Source organism: Hyalella azteca, unplaced genomic scaffold (genome assembly GCF_000764305.2).
Source record: "Hyalella azteca isolate HAZT.00-mixed unplaced genomic scaffold, Hazt_2.0.2 contig4447, whole genome shotgun sequence".
In the NCBI taxonomy this organism is placed as follows: domain Eukaryota; kingdom Metazoa; phylum Arthropoda; class Malacostraca; order Amphipoda; family Hyalellidae; genus Hyalella; species Hyalella azteca.
In genome coordinates this window covers 139,157-160,756 of record NW_025934661.1, presented here as the reverse complement: position 1 = coordinate 160,756, position 21,600 = coordinate 139,157, and the positions used below count along the sequence as shown (strand labels likewise).

The window sequence follows — 21,600 nt, the reverse complement described above, 5'->3', positions numbered from 1 at the left end:
CGGAAGAGTCAGAAGTAACCCGGACATGTCTTACATTTTATTATTATTGTCAGTTCGACTCGCGTAGTCAATATACTCGCTTATATTGTCGACTAAAATAGTAGAACTATTTTAGCTTTCTAAAGTACGGCGCATGGCGCATTTTTTTACCAACGTAGTATGGCGCACCGCGCAGGTCGTTAAAATGACAAAATAAATTCCCGCGCACCTGGCACATCTTCCTGACCATGGCAATTATGAAGCAATTACTTCTACTAATGGTAAAACAACAGAGCATATCTGCAGCTGAGGCTTCATCACAGATTTGAGATAAGGTTGACACTTAAGATTACATGAATTTTTGAATGTTAAAACATATATTAATCACTTTTCATCTTATATATATACAAGTTTTTAGTAAATAAAAGTTTCCAGGTGACAGGTCTACAATTGTGGTTAATCTTGAACAAAAAAATACATCCAACATGAGTGCTGGAAACCCCCAGCATCAAAGCCTTGATGTGAGTATGGCACATTGAACCTCAATTTATTTCTTTCCTATTCATAAAAGTCCCAAGCAGTTATTGAACATTCTAAACCAATATTCATGGTCTAATTATTATAAAAATTTACAGAAACCTTCATCTTTTTGCAATGTAATCATTTTAGAAGAAATTTCCCATTTATGTAATAATGAATTCACTACTACTTCTTGTATGAAATTCATTCATGAAGGTTCAGTGATGAATGTTTATATTGAAAAACCTTATGATGCTAATTCATTATCAAACAAAAATATGTATTTGTACTAATATTTTCAAATTTATGTATTAATGTTCTTCAGGTAGAAGAGGTGAATTTTGTGGACACTCTGAGTGCCCACAACTATGGGGATGTGAGTGGGGAGCTCACCCTGCCTGGCACAGTGGGGAGAGAAGACCCATCACAGTACAACACTTTAGACGAGCCTATAAAAGATACTGTGGTGAGTGTGGTATTGTTGGCTTGCTACTGTGTGGTGATTTGAGTATTTATTAGCATAGGTATCTTATATCAGTTGTTGTTATCAAACTTCATCTCTACAGAACATTTGATTAGATTTAAAGTTTTGTATTTTTTGTGATATTCTGTAATCCAAGACTGGAAGAATCTTGAAATGAAGTTCTTGTGATACGCATAAGTTTCTTATGGTAGCAGATATTGCAAATAATAATTTCTACTTATCTTTTGTTTCACTTCAATCTGTGATGGCTCCCAAAACTGTATCATTCTCTCATTGATTTTGTAACTTTTATTCAAGTGTAGGAATGTTTAGATCTAAGTATGTAGCAGTGAAAAATTTCTGCTGTGTGATGAGTGGCGTGTTATGTCATATGTCACTGTTTAGCTTATGTGTTATGATACCATTTGCACATGTAAAGTACCGGTATTCATTATTTTTTATGGCTTCCTTTGTTAATGTGATTTGGTCTTTGTTGGCTAGATGAAAATTTTCTAATTTAGTGGTACATATTTAAGTATGACAGTTTTATAATGATATGACAACGTTTTGTATATACTCCAGTAATTATTCAAACTTTTGAATTATGTCTTTCGTAAAATTTTATTACCATTGCAAGTCAAATATATTGAACATTTCAGATGCGAGACTTGAAGGCCGTTGGAGTGAAGTTTTACCACGTCTTGTATCCCAAAGAGAAGAAATCATTACTTAAAGAATGTAAGGCTTTATTTCTTTTATATAATGCAATTTAAATTTTTGTTATGTACAGGGTGTTTCAGAATTAAGAAACCCTTTTAATTTGTTAATAAATAAAAAACTAAGAACGTTATGAAGTTGAAACTTGTTTTATTTAAAAGAAGAACATTTTTATGGTAATATTGTATCATAGTTACGTCATTATCCTGTATAGCTTGCTAAATTTGTGTTTAATTATCAAGCCTTAAATTTTCATCATGATTTTAAATAAAACAAGTTTCAACTTCATAACGTTCTTAGTTTTTTATTTATTAACAAATTAAAAGGGTTACTTAATTCTGAAACACCCTGTATATGGTATGTACAAAACAAAGGTACCTATATTTTATGCATTAGTTTATATCACATTCAAAGTGATTGGAAAAAATTGTCAAATTCATCAAAATTGATGAGTTGTTTTTAATATATAAATAGTAACTGAAAAAAGTGTAATTAACAAGTCACTTGTAAGCAGTTACACTAATTTTTTTATCCCTTGTAGCAATGGAGTGTGATTTTCAATAGCTTATTTGAATGTGTAAAGTATCCAAGTTATTTTTTGCTCTACTTGTTTTGACAGGGGACCTGTGGGGACCACTGATCCTCTGCACCTTCCTTGCCGTGTGAGTTTTAACCTGAAACACAGCATGGAAAATGCTAGAGGCATTACTAGCTACGGTACCTTAAATTGCTACAGTACGGTACTTATTGGCAATTCCATCACGCAGTAACTCCGGAAAATGCTAATTTTTAACACGTTTTTCTTAGCTTAGCTTCGCGTTTGTTTGTTTGTTGTTAACATTGACAACAAAAATTAGCCCACTTCTAATTGTTCTAGAGATCTGAAATTCGGCATTTGTGGACTAAAAAGTAGAAAATAAATTATGGTTCGCCCCAAAAAAATGTGGGTCGGGCTGTACGTTCACCATCAAATTTCCAAAATTTAAGTGTTGTGTGCTTTTCGCTTTAATCATAAATCTGCCCGACACACGTTTTTTTGGGGCGAACCATAATTTATTTTCTACTTTTTAGTCCACAAGAAAAGCGTGGTTTTTTAAAAAGTTTATTTTAAGTATTTTATTTTCTACTTTTTTAAAAGTTTGTTTTATTTATTTTATTTTTAACTATTTTATATTTAAAAAGTTTTATATTTAAAAATAAAAATAAAATTTTATTGCACATGTTTAACATTGGAGAAACCAGTTGGCCCCTTTAGAAGTGTTGTCTTTAAAAAGTAATTTTTAAACGGATATCATTTTATTAATTATTATGCCCTCCACAAGGATGCTGCAGGGTGAGGCGCAGAGCGTGGTGCTGCCAGACGGGCGCGAGATACACGACGGAGGGCCGCAGTTCGCTGAGGTCTTCATCATTGTGTGGGCGGGCGCCGCGGTCGTCACCCTTAACTCCAAGCTGCTGGGTGGCAACATGTCAGTCCTTACCTTCCGTTTGTTGTGTTGCAAACAATATCTTATATTAATGCAATGGAAAATTTTGCGATTTATTGAAGGGATGGGAAATATTCCCTCATATAACTGCGCTCACATTCGAAGTTTACTGTGATTCATTTTCCATCCACTAATTTTAATTTTTTTTTGAAAAGCAATAGTTGTGTATCTTATTATAAATCCAAGCTCACAATCTTCACATTTTATTTTGGATTTGTTTTTCTCCTACTCTAGTCATTAGAGTTAAGACTGTAAATCCGAATATGAAAAGATAGGTAGTTCAGTTATATGGTGATATTTATGGCCTTCAGTATGAGTACCCTAATGCTCCTGAACCCAGCCACTTGTTAGTGTTGCTAGTAAAACAGCAAAATCACATACCTTTGTTTACATTTAACTGTATTGCAGATCGTTCTTCCAGTCGGTATGTGTGTTGGGCTACTGTCTGCTGCCCGGCTGTTTATCCTTGATCGTGTGTCGCATACTGCTTTTCTTCTCGCACTCGACCGTGGCATTCATCATCCGCTTCCTTGTATCATGCCTGGGTTTTGCTTGGGCAACGTTCGGTGAGTGTTGGATGAATCATTAAATGTTGTATCACTACGCCATAACGCCAGTGTTAAATTTTGTACTAATGTGTGCGAATATACTTTAGCGTACAAGACGGAATGTATTGCGGTCTAAAGCAGGACCGTAACACTGATCAATACTTATGAGAAATTAGAGGCTTAACTTTTCTAAAGCGCTCATAAATGACATATAATTGACAACTCTTGCCTTGCGTTCACAGCTGCCATGATGTTCCTGAGTGACTCGCAGTTGCAGGCACGTCGCGGCCTCGCAGTTTACCCCATCTTCCTGTTCTACCTCGTCATCTCCTGGCTCATCGTCTCCAACACCAGCTGATCTGTTAGTCCAGCTCATCGGTGTAGCTCCACCTAAGTCTGATAATTGAATGAAAATTAGGCTTATTATTACTTCCTTTACTACCGGTACCGTACTGATATTCGTGTATGTCTTCATGCGGGATATTTTGGATTGTTACTTTTTTAGGTACAATTCTTTTTGGTACAAATAGAAACAAGAGCGATGATTGAGGCCTGACGTAATGCCGGTAATTCAGAGTCAATCTTAATAACAACTCAGACTTTGTATTTATTAGGTGTGGAGGAACAAATTAGTTAGCAGATGCAGTGCATACAAACCTTAAGAATCCTTGAAGCAGGTAAAGATGTGTTTCTTGTAACCTTCTTGGGTCATTCAAACGTGATTTTCTGCCCTGCTTTTTAAAAATTTTCTGCCAAAACGCTCGTGCAATATAAAAAAAAAAAGTTTGCTCGCTATCTGAACCTGCGTTTGACGTGGCTTAATGTTCCAGCTCTTAATAGTTAGGGTCTCACCATCATGGAGTTTTTAATTAATACCTACCTTACGCGCTAGTAAACTTGCAATCGAGCATCTCTTCTTCTATCAACCAGATAAAATTTTTTGCTGTTTTCTTTCAACTTTTGTAGTAAAATTGTGCTAATTTTGCTATAGTGTATTTCATGAAATCAAATAACTTGGGAAAATAAGTTTCTGAATAGCACTTTTTGTGTACTGTGTGGCTTGTTGATGTTGGAGCAGAGCTGAAACTTTGGAAAAATATGTGTCTTCTTGTAGAAATGTACAGTAGTGCTCGAGTTAGGTTTACGGTGTCGATTATTATAATATAATCTTATATATATTCAAATGTGCACCTGTTTTCAGCGTGTTCATGAGATTTCGGCTTCTATTATATCTATTACTGATAAAATATTTTATGAGTGTTATGTAATTTTATTTGTAGACTTTTTCTAGTTGGTTTTGAAAAAATATTGTTGCATTCCTAACATATTTTGCGCACCACACTTCCACCTATTATTAGGTTTTATTTTCACTTCGGTATGCGGCGTCCATAACATGTCGATATCATCAGTGGGTCGATATCATCATTTCTCATGGTAACATGATTACCATGAGAAATCTTTGGTAATTTTGGACTGATATAATGGTAGCCAATGTTTCCTGTCATCCAGAGGCGATTGTAATCTTATGCGAATAGTGAATTTTTTCACTTCTTCCCGGGAAAATGCTGCTTAAAATATAATTATTCATGTACTTTTTTCATATTCTTATGTATCCGATTGAGTGGCTATCTTTTCGTTACATTTAATTTATTTCCTAATTTATTGCATTCAATTTTTGAGTAATAACCTCGCATTATTTTGTCTCAGAGCAAGGCAGAGTCCAGCAGATGATAAGCTATAGGAAGCATAACTATCAACAAGAAAATATTTGTTAGTAAAGTTGAACGTTTATTGCCCCCGTTTTATTTTCAACTCGTGCGTTTATGGTACTGACATGAGAGCGTAGTCCCTTAATGTTTATATCGTCTACGACTATAGAACGTATTCCGAAAAATTTATCAGAGTTGACATCACCAGCTGTGTTGTGCTGTATTTATTTAAGGGGTATTTAAGTACAATGACAACGCACTCTCTCTTTGATCCGTTAATGACGATCTAATCTCGTAGTGCTCTTTAATTCAATTCCTATCAAGAATGACACATGGCGCAAGAAACGGCCGTACTTGGAGGTATAAATGTCTTATTTTTAATTCAAGTTTCAATCTGTAATAATTTTTCTAATTTGTAAATTCGTTGGCATTGATCGGATGTCGAAGAAGCCAATGTCTTGAGTTTTCTGATAGTGGGTTTGTTGGAGAAATTTTTACTCTTTAAATTAACTGGAAGAAATGTACTGGTTGGTGGACATTCTGGTAGTGACAGATCAACAGGCTGTGATGATTCATCTATGCCCCGCTGATGATTCAAAGGTATAGTAGTCAATAACAAATTATTCATGATAAAATATTGTGAAACAACTGCAAGTCTTCAGGTTCAGCAGGACTTCGAATATGCTACGCAGATCGCCTTGATCGAGCCGCCAACCTAATTTGTGATTGCAAAATATCAACTAAAAATACACGTTTTGAAATATTAGTCAATATTAGTCATTAGTGAAACGCAAGTTAATACATCCAATAAACTGCTTGGGCTGATCAGACGCTCCTACGAGTACCTAGATAGAGAAATGATGAAGCTGTTGTTCACCTCTGTCGTGCGCCCGAACCTAGAGTTTGGAAACGTTGTGTGGTCACCGAGACTTGAAAAGGACAGAAATTTCTGAAGATATTGTTGACGCTCCGAGTATAAACGCGTTCAAGAACAGACTAGACAAGGCCATGCAGGAGCATATGTTTAGTCTTAAAATGTCTCGTACCCTACGGAACAACTGATATCTACGTAGAATCGATTTTAAATCTACCGTCCGTTGAAAAGATCTGATCAAAAGGCCAGTCTAGTCAAGAAAAGCACAAGAATCGGCGACAGGCCTATCCAGGCCTATTCTTTACTGCCGAAGATACTATACTATACCATACTAGTCTTCTGACTGGTGTCTTCGGATAGCTGAGGAAATATCTTTTAGGTATCCTCGATCGTTACTTCTAACACGTAAAATAGCACTAGAGAAATGCTGTGCTTGAGACAGTCTCGTTATCGATAGGAGAGAACGGAAAGGCGCTCCGCTGCAACTGAGAAGTTGAGACACATACAATAATGTTGTTATGTATGGGTGCAACTTGAACATCGCCGATATGCCGCAAGTGAGAACATACGTTTGGATTGATTATTTTGATCTCTAAGACACATTTCTGACATTAAAGGATGTAGAATATAGATCAACTTCAAACTATCGTCAGTCATGAAAAGATCGGGTCAAATGACACGATATTAGATCTTCTGTGAACAAGGCACGAAAAGATCATGAATCGGCGATCGAAGTTCGAATGTTTGATTCAGATTGAATGAAAATGACTATTGACTATTGTTAACTAAACTAATAAACTGAAAATGCATCCTAATAAGCAAAATGCGGTTCGCCATTGCGCGGAATCAAGGAACTTCGTGGAAGTTTTGATAAATTTGGTGAAAATATTTGAGATTACATAATTAATTCTTTACTCTGTCGTCTGAAAATGAGAATCATTAGAATCCGTAGAAGCATGATGATTTATGTTGCCTCAGCACTTAATAAAATTAACGTAGGTGCTAGAGGGAAATGTCCCATTTTGGGTAATACATGCCTCTGTGCACTTGCAATGCTGGCAAAAAAACGAATCAAGTCGCGTTTTAAAACATTTAACAAGTTTAAAATAGCTTGTTATTCGAAAGTTATGCGCACTTTCCGCTGTCGATCGGCTCTAATATACTGGATTCCGCACCTGTTAGGCTGTTACCACACATCGGCTCTAATATATACTATATTCCGCACAATATACTATATTCCGCACAATATACTGTATTCTGCGCAATATACTGTATTCCGCACAATATACTGTATTCCGCACAATATACTGTATTCTGCATCTGTTGATGGTCACAGTGCAACGTTTTTCATCGCCAGGACGCATTGACTGGCGCACATTGTGGCTTGGACTGAGTCGTCTGTAAAATACAGAAGAAATTAAAACTAATGGCATGATTGTGAACATGTATGAATTTTATACAATATTCCTATGCCTGAAACTCGTCTAGACCATTTCGGACGGCAGTCAGAGCACTCAATAGAAGTTAAAAAAATATAACTCAGTACTCACTGCAGTGAGTGACAGTGAGCGCATTTTCTCGTCGACGAAAACGTGAAGTCACGGACAGATGGACGGACATGACGAGTACAATAGCGCCTTTTTTCCATAAATGAGAAAATGCGCTAAGAAGAATTCAAAATTATATCAGTACTCACTGCAGTGAGTGACTGAGAGCGCATTTTCTCGTCGACGAAAACGCGAAGTCACGGACGGACGGACACGACAAGTAAAATAGCGCATTTTTTCCATAAATGAGAAAATGCGCTAGAAAAATAAAAAATATGACTCAGTACTCACTGCAGTGAGTGACAGAGAGCGCATTTTCTCGTCGACGAAAACTTGAGGTCACGGACGGACGGACGGACAGGACGAGTCCAATAGCGCATTTTTTCCATAAATGAGCAAATGCGCTAAAAAGAATAAAAAATGCAAGTCACAATTATGGTCGTTATGAAGGCGTCGACCCTCATTGCGGCAAACTGATGGGCTGTAGAGATCAAGCTTAACTTATTTTTATTTGTTCCGATAATTGGAATTAATATATTTTCACGGAAGTTGCCGATGTACAAAATATGATCCTTACCTACGAATAGAGGCTAGTTTGAAATTGACTGAAAGCCATGAGAATTGAACATATGAAACAATTATTTGTTAAATTGTAATATAGTGTTTTGACTTTGGCCACTTAATTATTGATCCTTCGAAAACCTGATAGCACAAATGCTGGGTGTGAACTAATAATTTTGATAAGTGTCGTTTATGATCTCACTATTTCAATTGATAAACAATATTTATGTAATATACAGGCTTTATTAGATATTGTGTAAGAGGATTGTAGATACATTTCATTCTTCTAGAAATTTAAAGTATGTACGTATTTCTACGACGATAAGCCCATCGTAACAGGCTATTATGTCGAAAGTTTCACCTGAGATGCAAGTACCAAGTTCAAGGTGACTTCTAGCTCTGTAGAAGAAAGCTGCAGGGTAAATAAAAAAAAAACGAAACTTTCTAAAAGCGAGTTCGGCTGCAACCGAACGACGTCGCCTCCTCCGGTCAACGCACTTGTGAAAATCAGAGGCGGTACATCAACTGCCGTTCTCCTGCTCCTGAAATGGAATAGAATATTATTATTTTAACATTATTATTAATAATATAAAAATTATTATTTTAAATTTATTAGAAATTGAACTGAAATTATAACCCGAGGTTACACAACTGCTTTACGTACAAGAATTTTAATGTTGAAGAATGAGAATTTATCATAGTTCATTACCTTTTTTTTTGTTGCCTGACACAGAGTGTCAGGCAACAAATATGAAGTGACGTAATAACGATTTTTAAATGTAAAGTCATGGAGTTTGCGATCCATAATAAATGTGAAAAATGTTCGCAGAAGCCGAGTTATTGGAATGACACAGCATTTTCACTGAAATCTAGAAAGAATTTAAATATTCGACACAATCAACCATGGGTAATTGATTGAACATCAGAAATATACCCGAATTTCAGGTCCGCAGAATTTGTTGGAACACGTTAAGTGCACACAGGGGGACGAAGAAGAAAAATGCTACCGCATTTTCACTGGAACCTAGAAAAAAATAAATATTCGACACAATCAACCATAGATAATTGATTAAACATCAGAAACATACCCGAATTTCAGGTCCGCAGAATTGTTGGAACACGTTAAGTGCACACAACAGGACCAGGAAGCTGCAGGGTGTCCAGTTCAGTGAACCCGGTAGAGCATTCGTCCGCACTTGACGGTCGTGCGCTAAACTGTCATGTACGTCGCACGGCCGCTGCTGCTGCTGCTCAAATATTACGCAGTCACTTGCTCTGTTCTTACCGAGCACACTTTCGGGTTTGATGTTATTTATTTATGACACGTACGTCGTATTATTGGTTAATATTATTTAATATGGTCACACTCTCGAGAGACATGAGGTATTAGCATGTTTTGAGAATGATTCCTTGTTGATAATATAAGGAATAATCTTACCGACGATGAAAAAATCCCCGAATTTCTTGCAGACAATGCAATAAATTCCGTCAGAAGAGTATAGACAATTCTATACTATGGGGATTTTACCATTGGGACAATAATCTAACAAGAAATCCTTCAACAGTTTCTTTAGGCAACATTAAAATTTCCGACAGTAGAATTGAAGGCAAGTGAGAAATAGTTACTAGCTTTTAGTCTGTTACCTTCACGTTAAGAGCGCATACCTGAGCATAGCCGATTCCATGGTAGTCATGAAGCAAACTAACGAAGACCTAAAAAAATCGCACCCAATAATAATTATGAAAGAAGCAGTCGCACCTGCTCGAATCTGTCCTTGCATTAACAATAATAGTAAATCAAAAGTCAATCGAAAAGAATTAGTTTCAACAATTCCATAGTTTGCTTCTGCACTACAACGTGAACTACGAAATCTTCTTCATAGAAATACAAACACGGACTACGATTAATGTTATTGTTTTAATTCTCGCGGTTAGGATGGCGAGGTTGGGGAAATTTTGGATCTGTACAGTTATGTCAGGATATGAAAGTTAATGGAATTCCGAGGAGCCGCGACTTTCTTTTCTGGCAGCTGGAGAAAGCTGCACTACGGAGGGCTTTAATCTCGTGTACATTTGTATACACATTAGTGTAGGCTGGCAGAATTTCTTCTCTTAAGCAAGTTTTGTATATACAGTATGCCGCGCTGCAGCTTCGTATTTACCTGACCGTTGCTCACTAACTTTACTATTATTCATCAACTGATAACGGCCTGATATTTGCGCATATAATGTCCCTGATTGCCTTTTGTAGAATTGCATTACTGGATATTTCATCAAGAGTCTTTTTATTTGATGCAGTAAATTTAATTTAGATTAAAAAACGTTTCTAAATGAAAATGCCAGTGAAACTGTCAGTACAGATAATTTGCCTAGCTGTTTAATTGGATGATTGCACTTTTACAAAGATGACAACTGTTAACAATAATAATTTTAAGAATCATGCAAAATACTCGTTGTTAGTTACTGATGTCGAATTGTTTGTTGTTGTTGATGGCCAATAACAATTAAGATTTTATTTTAGCTTAAAAAGATGTACGAAAGTTTCCGTTTAAATTTAACCTAAACTTATCACAATGACTACGAGTCCGTACTAATTAACTCACAAATCTTTTATGTGTCAACTCCTTACTTATTTTCCTATCGCCCATATTCCTGTTTATACGTCTCCCGTATAATTAACTCTACTTCAATCGTGTACTCAATCTCTCTCCCGTATACTTCTACTTCAATACGTCTATTTAACTCAACATAACTAGACTTAACTCTATGTCGTCTATTTAATCTACTTCAATCATAATAACTAAAACAGACGTTAATTTCCGTGACAGAATATACAAATAATAGCTTCAATTAAAATTTAGTGCCTTGCAAATAACGGTGTTTAAGAACAAGCGCTGAATAAAGGGAACCCACGATATCTCAGAACATTCGGTTAATAAGGTCAATTACCATTATTTATATTTAATTATATTTAATATTTCCTGGTATCACCATAAATTTGGTGTCTCTGGAATTTCGAAATTGACGTCGACACATGTTGCAGAGAAACGCGCAGCGTAACCACGTATATTTTCAGATGAGCTTCCGATTAGTTTATAACACAATAAATTCTAACAATTAGTTTCCTGCGCTTGTTAATCATATTTATGATATAAAGATTCGTGCTAACGCATACAGCTGCTTGTTGGTTTTTCTTTTTGAATTTTATTTCGTAATATCGAGAGGCACAAAATCATTGGTTAAACAACTCGTCGTAGCAAACATTCAAGATAACAACAGTCGTAATGACATATTATATAAAATGCGAATCATGCAATGTTACGCATGTGTAGACGTAGCCAGCGCCAAGACTTCGTAAGTCTAGCTCTAGCCAGTGTAGCAATAATCCACGTAAAATTTTATAAGTATTGTTTAAGCTACGAAAAAATTCACAGGTGTATAGCTGCAGCATCTATAGTTCGCGCACGATTCTACATTAAGAACCAAATTGGTGGGTGTAAACCCCCAACGTAAGAAGATTAGCATGGCTTCTCTGGAGTGGTGCCTGTATAGACCCAGACCAAGATAAGGTCAGACTTCTAATACAAGTACTAAATGTCGCAGGTGTTTGCCGTAAATTAAGATAATCCGCCCACAGTTTCGTAATGGTAGATGGCAGTCCCTGCGCGCATAGAAAGCATCTCCAGCGAACCTTTCTTTGTTCGAAGGTTCGCTGGTCGACCGCGAAAGCTGCGATGTTAACGGACGCTTGAGCCGCGCACCCACCCCGTCTTCCAGCGGCCGCTGAGTCACTGTCGAGTTCGGTGTCTTCTCGATTTAGACAGATGCTGGGGCTAAGAAAAATAAGCGAAAATCACTGAATTGTCAGTCTTTGCATATAAATATCTGGGATATGAACCTATTCATCCGTTATATTTACAGTAGATCACTGAAGTCGATCAGCATGCACAGCAATGGAGTCGTCAGGGGACGAATGGCAGTGCTGCAACACGAGAGTTCCTGAAAACTTGGCAACGTTCGTAAAGTTCCTCAAAGCTTGGCAACGCAGCACCGCATGAAATCCAGGTCGGTTATTCAACTCGACGTCTAAAAAAAGCGACGCTCATGTTGACGGTCGGTCATTTCTCCCGAGCCGCCTTCTGATTTTCTGACAACTTAAAACACTTTAAAAACAAAAAAGCGGAGACGACTTTGTGGGGAACTTTTGATGTCTTCAATTATTAATGGTTTAAAGGAAAGAGCCCTTGACACGATTGTAATAACCTTCGATGTGCTGCTCCACGTCCGTTTCCGCACTGTTTGACCTACGTAAGTTCAAGGGCACGTTGCTATCGTAGTAGAGGGCAATGCACTTCGAGGTACAGGCTCGTGCTATGAAAGAAACTGAGCTTTACGAACCGGCGTGCCCCTAATACGGGTAAGCAAATTATGATATGAAATTAGTCATTACTTTTCGTTCTCATATTGTACTCCATTTTTCGTTCGTTCTTGATTTTCTTTGTGTAAAATTGAAGTGCTTGAAATTCGTGTTAAAAATTCTATTTCCACGAAATTGGCTTTCTATTTGATTAAATTTATAGGGTCTCGAATTAGCCTTAAAGATGCGACTTAAAAACCGATTTGATAAAGCTAAAATTTTAAGAAGTGCTCACGGTTATTAACTTTCATTGACACGAGCCGGGTTCACCAGAGATTGAAGCACCAGTTTCTCGCTTCGATTGTCGTCTTTAAATTGAATTCTCTCACAGGTGACCGTGAAATTGCGGTACTCGTGTTTGAAGCGATCACTGAACGTCGACAGCGGAACTTTTAACCGTTGCGGGAAATACTTACCTCGTTTGTAAGATTAAAATTTGTTTTGGTAACTTCATAGCTTTCAGCTATTTGATTTCTTGTTTTTTTTTTAATCTTTTCCTCTTTCAAAAGTCCCACTTCAATTAATATTTTCGGCTCTTTTTCAGAAAGGCAAGCGTTAAATTTTGGCATTTCGTCATTAAACTCGATAGTGCAGAAGGAAACTAAGTTTCGTTTTCGCCATGGCAATCAGCGTAAAATATTTAACTGAATCCAAAAGTTGGTTCAGCAAAGATGTCATGTGAGCGAATAGAAATCGCCTACGGCTTTACGAAATATTTGGAATAAATTTCATCATCTATTAAACTTGAATTAAATCTTTTGGTTAACCTAGGATTCCTTCCATTTACTCAAAATTAGAATTTCTCATAATTGAGCCCAGATTCCATGCCTTAATTAACGTTGATTTACCAATCCCTTGGATAAAACTCGATGCCAAGCATTTTTATAATGGAATTTTCCATGTATTCTTCTGATTTACACGCCACTATACAGTGTGTCCTAGGAATAAACAACCTGCTGACATACGCTGTGCTAAGATACATACAATAATAGAGATTAAAAAAGTATTTATTAAATTGCTAGTTTGCGGTAATACGAAGTTCTGCGCTAAAATTAACTCTTAAATAAAGATAAATAGCGCTGTATATACAAAAACTTTACAGTTCGCTTCAATAAAATGTGCTTTGCTACGATATACATGCGAATAAAGATAAACAACGCTATATACTGAACGGGTCCAGCCTGTTGCAATTTGCATGAAATTCATGGCGCTAAGAAATACGTCGCAATATAGATAAGCCACGCTATATATTAAGCAACTAAAGTTTCTTGCAATAGAGAAAAAGCTTTTTTGAGATAAACACCACAATAAAGATAACTCAGAGACGTCTGTTTTCAGCTTTATATATTAAGCAGGTGTGGTTTTTTGCAATAAGATGGGTTGCGTTAAACGATCACCAGTAAACTCGTCTCTTCGAGACCGCAGCCTCACTTCGAGAAGCTGAATTTCAATCGAAAGCTTATGCAAATTAAGATAATATATTATCTATTAAAATCACCTCCTCATATCAGTTTTTGTTAGCTCGCTCTGCATGACATCAGCAGCTCATGTCGCGAGTTTGCAATTTATTGACTCGAATATTTTATAAGTATTTAATTGATTCGCTTATTACGTACGAATAGTATCGCTTATTACGTGGATTTGTATATTATTCATTTACATGCTTATTAGGTACGGAAATGAGTGACTTGCTAATCACGTATCGTATTTCACTGAATCGCTTATTACGTACGCATATTATCGGCTCATAAAAAGCGTACTTATTTTATTGATATGTTTACTATTTCTATATACGGACGTATGAATATTATTCATTCACTTACTGTATCCGTATATTATTGACTCGCTTAATAAGAATGTAAATTATTGATTTGCTTACTATGCATGTTTGTATATTATTCACTTGATTATTAATACGTTGACTACAAACCCACTTATTGCGTTTCGTATCTCGATACGATGTCTCCGGTTGTATAAGAGGTTAGCCAGCTTCAATTAATAGCGTACATGATGCATGAAATGCGAGAATGATGTATTTCTATTTGTAAATATTTCTGGTAGCTGCGTATCTTAAACGATTGTTTTAAGTATGCCAAAAATTTAACTAAGGATTTATTCTCCATTTTGAAAAGATTGTAAATTACAAACTTGGCGGTAATTAACTGGCTTGATTCAGCCCTGGGTGAGGCAGGGAGAGACTTTTTTAACGGTAATTTGTTAGTAATAGTTATTTCATCAGTCAGCAAATTTATAAAGAAATACCTAATAAATAAAACATTTTAAAACCCGCTATGAGTAATTACTTTGCAATACCTATAAATTAATAATTTATCGTTGAAATTAATGAGAACACGGCCACCTGTGTAACTGAAGACTTGAAGAAGAGATGTGTTACAGTTTATGTTATCTCTAAATCCTTTTTTTTTTTGGTTTATATTACAAATAATAACTATTTCTTTAGTCTATGTGGCCGGTCTATATGATGGTCACCTAAATTTAATTTTTTATTGGACTTATGGGCAAGTCTCCTGAAATATTTTAAAACTAGTTTTAGGATATAAGGCTGGATATAATTGAAGTTGTACGATCGATCGATTTAGTGTACTATTTTTAAGAATTACATTCTTTGTAATATAAGATAATACGTAATACCTGTAGTGTGATAAGTTTCTTCTTCAACTAGTTAAATATCAAGTTGGGTTTGTATTTATCATACTTATGCTCTGCTTCAACACATTAACGACGTAGTCAGTTACTCATTCAGAAACTTATTTGCATATTACAGAATTGAAAAATAACTCAAAGAAGATCATTAACTTATTGCAGAGATTATGTGCATGAGCTCTAACTTATTTAATGTACATAACTTGAAAATTAGAGCTGTAGAGCGATTGAAGTTTAAATTTCCTCCTCTTATTGTGATTTAACACAATACTTTTTTTAAGTTGTAATATTAGGAAAGTTAATAAAATAAAATTGAAAAATAAATTAAAATATTGTGTTATGATATGTTTAAATACCATCTATTATTGACGGCTGAGCTCCGGGTTTCAAGTAAGGACTTTACTCGTTTAACCTGAATGCGTTTCACATAGCTATTATTGACGATCTCTATCGATAATAAGAGAGTTTTTTTTTTAATTCTCACGATGAGAATTAAAATAAAGTCACGTTTTAATTCTCTCGTTTTTTTTAATTCTCAATGCTCAATATTATGTTACAAAACGATCGTATATCGAAAAATATTGTTTCACTCTCTCGATTTATTTTAATGAATCATGACGTACTCGTGACGTTTTTCAAATATCCTGCACTATATTTAAGCTGACCGCGTCTGTCATGTACAAGCATCAAACACTCCATATAAGCTGGTCACATAAACTCTCATCTTCCCTTCCCATTATTTTCTAATCTCCATACCTCCATTCAGCGACTCTAAATAATGTAATGTCACGTATCAACTGCGGCTTGGACTGATGAACCGCTTAACAACGGCCGCGGGACACATGGCTTGACGTGGAACAGGCGAGCGTGTCTTCCGCATGCTATCTTTAGGCTGGGAAAATATGTCAGATAGCGGCAGCTGTTGCGGTCAAGTCAGGAATTATGCTTACATAAACTCTGGTGTGAAGTGTGATGTGAAGGGCTGAAGTGTAATGTTATTGTGTTGTGGCGGTATGAAGTATTCTGTATATATATATGTGCTTGAGTGTGCTGTGACGTGATGAAATATTTTGTGTTTGTCCTGGAATGCAATGAAGTGCTGGGTGTTTGTGCTGGAATGTGATGTGGTGTGGTGTAGTGTTCGGTGTCTGTGCTGGACATGTCATGCTTTCCAATATGACATGTAACGAAAATGATTGCTACTTTGCTTATAGTGTTTGTTTTTAAGTATTAAATAAAAAAACTCTTACTAAAGTTAGTGCAGTGTCAGTGTTTACTTTTACTAAAGTTAGTACAAAGATAAATATTTTTTTTGTAACTGGAAACAGTTTTTGCTCAAATCAGTTATGATTTTGACTTGATCCTGCATTGTTAGTCTGGCATAGTGGTCTGTTTAACTTTTAGCGTTAGATTTTCGTATAATACCCCAAAAAAATTCGGGGATTCGGGGATTGGTCATTCATAAGGCTCAAAAGTTTCATTGGTCGATATAAAGAAGCCAATGCTTGTATGATTTTCCAATACTGTTAATTCTGTGCCTAATCTTGACGATATTTCCTGTGCATCGTTGACCCTAGCATGTGAACTCGTGTGCGTGGCAGAATTTCCATGAAATTGTATGGAAACTTACCCTACAATGCCTTCAATACGTAAATTTGACAAGCAGCAAGTGTATTATTCATTCCTGATAAACGTATATATATGGGGCCTGCCTACGTAAACGGCTTCCATTTATAACAAGTTAAACGAATCATTGTTTCATCGTCATTCCACCGTTTCATCATATTCTTCGTCAATAAATTAGTTACAAATTTTAAGTTTTTTATTTTAAATTGCAGTTTTTTGTGATACAAATTTAGAAAGATGTTCCCGAACATCGAAATAATCTCGGCATGCTATTTGAACTGAAAAATCGTCCGTCGCTCATTGAAGCGATCGCTTCGTATCATATAAGCCTATGAATCAAGCGAGAAAAAAATTATTGATGAATTCACTGCTGCCGTTGATTGGTGTTGGTTATTCATATAAATAGCGTTACATCCGGAGACAATTACTCACTACGCCATCGGTAGCATTGTATGCGGCAGACTTGTGAGTCATGAGATGGATTTCTAAGTCCGAGTGCCGCTCATCCAATATCATATGAGGCAATTTTTAGTACTTTTTCATCGTTCAGTAACACAATGTAAATATAGGCTTGCTTCTTAATGCTTGACGTAAGTACCAGCCTAATGATTAGTTTTGAGTGACCGGATATGTATGGCATTATTCATCGAGTGGATTTGATTCTTTAAGAAAAACAGTTTCCACGGAAGAAAATTTTACATGATGACGTGAAGAGGAAGCTTTGACCGCGTCATTTACTTAGCATAGACGCAAGCTTTGATTCATTAATATTTCTTGATATGATTTGGTCGCGTGCCAATTATAAGAGTACCGTAGGTATAGAGAGCTCGCCTTGTGCCCGCACTACCACTTTTTAATGAAGCCTCGAGTGTATGACCCAGTTCCTTTGCTGCTGCTACATGTGTATAAAACAAGATTCAAACCTGAATTTTAACTGCCGAGCAACGACCTAAACGCACCGGCGGTTCATAGCTCTCCATGAGGGTTCACTGAACCTCGCTTCCTATAAGGAGTGTTTACATGGAAGTGACGACAGCTGTAAAGAGGTGCCTATAAGGAGCTGTATACAGCTGTAAAGAGGTGTCTACAGAGAGCTGTTATACAGCTGTAAAGAGGCGTCTATATGGAGGTGTTAACAGCTGTGCCGATGTGTCGAGAGGGAGGTTTTAACAGCTGTAGCGAGGTGTTAACAGCTGTAATGAGGTGTCGAGAGGGAGGTGTTAACAGCTGCAGCGAGGTGTCGATAGGGAGGTTTTAACAGCTGTAGCAAGGTGCATGTTAACAGCTGTAGAGAGGTGTCGAGAGGGAGGTTTAACAGCTGTAGCGAGGTGTTAACAGCTGTAACGAGGTGTCGAGAGGGAGATGTTAATAGCTGCAGCGAGGTGTCGAGAGGGAGGTTTTAACAGTTGTAGCGAGGTGTTAACAGCTGTAGAGAGGTGTCGAGAGGGAGGTTTTAACAGCTGTAGCGAGGTGTTAACAGCTGTAGGGAGGTGTCGAGAGGGAGGCGTTAACAGCCGTAAGTGTGAGGCTGGTGTAAGTTTGACATCAACTTTTTACGCTGGAGTTAGAAGATTTTTTTGCGGATGTTCGTTGTAATTGTCTTGAGTGAAAATATTCATGCTTCTATTGCTTCATAAATTTATTGAAAAAAACTTAAAAGGTTTGAACACAGTAGCAAAATATGATTGTTATTCCAACTCATTCATCTTTTGTTTTAATTTACTAGTATCTTCTTACATTGTTCAACGTGTTATTTTTTCATAATATTGCCCTCTCGATCTTATAATGCAACTGAGTTATTCAACACCAAAGTTAGGATTGCGAAAGAGAACGAATACTGTAAGCGAAATCACCGTCATATTTGTATTTGGAAACATATTTTATTAATATTTTATTTTTTGCCTGTACGTACTTTTATTACCCGCTTCTACATACTTTTCATGATATGTACTCGGCTCCAAGATTGCATCAGATTTTTGTCGTGAGTTGACCAAGGTAGCGTAACTCGCTACAGGTCGTTGGTCCCTCTCAATCCCCGACCAAAATGACACCGCGTGTAGGAAATCTTAAGTCATAGGGGCACGTGAGCGACATATTTTAAAGGTAGCAATCGAGTGCGCTGAATTGTATTTCAAGAACATGAAGCCTCTGATTCAGTATAGGAATACTTAATTAGTTTTGATTTATTCTTAGGACATGAAGGCTGATTCATTATTGAGGAAGACCGGAACATATCATATCGACGGCTGATTTGGTGTCGTGATGAAATCTCTATAGACATTTGTCTCTGGATGCATATAAGAACTTGCATAGCAGAAAATATCCTGGTTTCTTTATCACTGCTGTTAGTTGAAGAAAATGTTCGCTCGATCGTGGGATGAGAACGTGCTGATTGCAGATATGCAGTTGCTTAAAATCATGCAGTCTAAGCTACCATCAAAGTCCATATCCTCTAATAACCTGGCGATGATTGTAAGATTTGCGTGAACCATATGTTTTGGTAGCGTATGCTGCATGCTTTTCCGAATTTATTATAATTTTTAATTTTTCCATATAATTTCATATTTATAATAATTTCGGCGCCACCGAAATTATTATTTGGTTACTGTCCTTAAACTGTGAATTAGTCAAACTATTCTGTTAGTCAACAGTAATTATTAAAAACTCCGTTTACTGAACTGAAAAGTGAAAACTAAACTGAACTGCAACTGACAATTTTATTATACATTTGTTTGTGAAAGTGGGTCTGGCCTATTATTTTCGATTAGCTGTTAATGGATATTGAAAAAAATTCTAGTGTGCCGGCTCAATTCACCGAAATGTTCAAAGCACTATAATTGTTTCAGAATTTATCCTCCATCCTGAGTGGTTTCACCTGGAATGTGCTTCGCTATTAAATGTATGTAGCTATAAAGAGTGCAGAGAATAATTTTTTCCTGGTGGATTTTTCCGACATGAAAAGCAACGCGAACGTCTCAAAAATCTATGTTAAAATATTTTCAATAGAGATCAGCAAATAATCATAAATAGCTCGATCGGAACGTCGTTTAATTTGAGCTTTGTAAGTTTGATACTCTCAATATGAAATGAATTTATGAGATAAGACGAATAACTCTTTCTGGATATCCCCGTGAGTAAGATATAGAAGCGTTTAAAATATATAAATACCTAATTTATCTATTAATAAAGTCACAGCCAATGTTTTTTTGTCCAAATTAAAAGTTAATTATTGAATTAAAAATCTTTCATTTCACATAGAGTCTGTTTGATAATTCGGAAATAAAATTTATACTACAAAGTTATTTGAAACACTGAAAACTCACCTCTGCATAATCTACACAACTTCAGCTGACGTATGATTTGAGAACGTTGACATACTCGCATTTGCAGTCAGTCTCATCTATCACAAAACCTAATTAAGAAAGTTGACATTTTTGTATAGCGGTTCGACTGGGCAAGAATGTAAGTCTGCATGTTAACATTTCATTTTCGAAAATGAAGCTTTTTCTCTGGCTATATAACGTAGCGTTTTGACATCTTTGTACTCCGTTTTAATTAAGTGGCCAATAACGTTAGCATGTTGACATGTTTGTACTTAGTCTCATCTTGCTCATAACGTAGCATTTTGACATGCTTTTACTCCGTCTCAACTAGCCAATAACGTTAGCATGTTGACATGTTTGTACGAGTACACAGGTTCAGCTGGTCCATAACGTGGGCATGCATGTGGACTCTAGGTTCACTGACCGTACTATACCCAAGAGCCTCGCGATCTAGAACCTTCATTCTAAATATCAAATTTGTTCGATAAGAAGCAATAATTCACTCACTCAGAGATTCAGCAAAGCGTGGTCCACATCAAGACTTTCGATTTAAATAATTATAGCGAGCAACTCTCTCCCTCGCACTTGTCATGCAGGCACGAAGATATCATCATCGGATCGGCTGGTTCACTGACCGGCCGCTGCTTGTGAGCAGAATTTTGAGAGCCTCGAGTTGTCTTCTTTATGGGATTAAAGCGAAGTCCTGGCATCGTAAGCTGGTCTTAGCTGAATTAAAGCGAAGTACTAGGGTCGTAAGCTGTTCTTAGCTGAAGTAAAACGATGTCTCAGCATCGTAAGCTGTTCTTAGTTGGATTAAAACGATGTCTCAGCATCGTAAGCTGTTATTAGTTGGATTAAAACGATATCTCAGAATCGTAAGCTGTTCTTAGCAGGAAGTATGACACAAAGTCGTATGCTCTTTTTAGCTGAATTGAAGTGAAAATTCACGTCTTATGCTGTTCCTATCAGAACTAAATAAAGTCCCAGCATCGTAAGCTGTTCTTAGCTGGAAGCGATGAAGCTTTACGACACAGGATCGAAAGGTGTTCTTAGCTGGAGTAAAGTGAAGTCACAGTATCGAAATATATTCTATACTGGATTAAAGCTAAGAAATATAGCGTTTTAAGCTGCCCTGTACTGGCTGAAAGCGATGACCAAGCGTATGG

General features: G+C 36.5%; 1 protein-coding gene across 1 annotated transcript; it reads left to right on the top strand.

Moving 5' to 3' along the window:
• The first annotated feature begins 275 nt into the window (after positions 1–275).
• LOC108665482 (protein YIPF6-like) lies at positions 276–5,506 on the top strand. Its single transcript, XM_018152238.2, has 7 exons — positions 276–500; positions 824–964; positions 1,621–1,699; positions 2,298–2,340; positions 3,001–3,147; positions 3,574–3,731; positions 3,956–5,506. The coding sequence occupies exons 1-7, from the start codon at positions 465–467 to the stop codon at positions 4,069–4,071; spliced, it is 720 nt and encodes a 239-aa protein (XP_018007727.1). The 5' UTR covers positions 276–464; the 3' UTR covers positions 4,072–5,506.
• Positions 5,507–21,600: the final 16,094 nt, after the last annotated feature.

What these genes read in the sequence shown, in the direction of transcription:
- LOC108665482 (XM_018152238.2), top strand. Translation starts at nt 465, where the DNA reads ATGAGTGCTGGAAACCCCCAGCATCAAAGCCTTGAT. An exon ending in CTCTGCACCTTCCTTGCCGT is followed by an intron (nt 2,341 to 3,000) that starts GTGAGTTTTAAC and finishes GCCCTCCACAAG; the next exon opens with GATGCTGCAGGGTGAGGCGC. An exon ending in AAGCTGCTGGGTGGCAACAT is followed by an intron (nt 3,148 to 3,573) that starts GTCAGTCCTTAC and finishes ACTGTATTGCAG; the next exon opens with ATCGTTCTTCCAGTCGGTAT.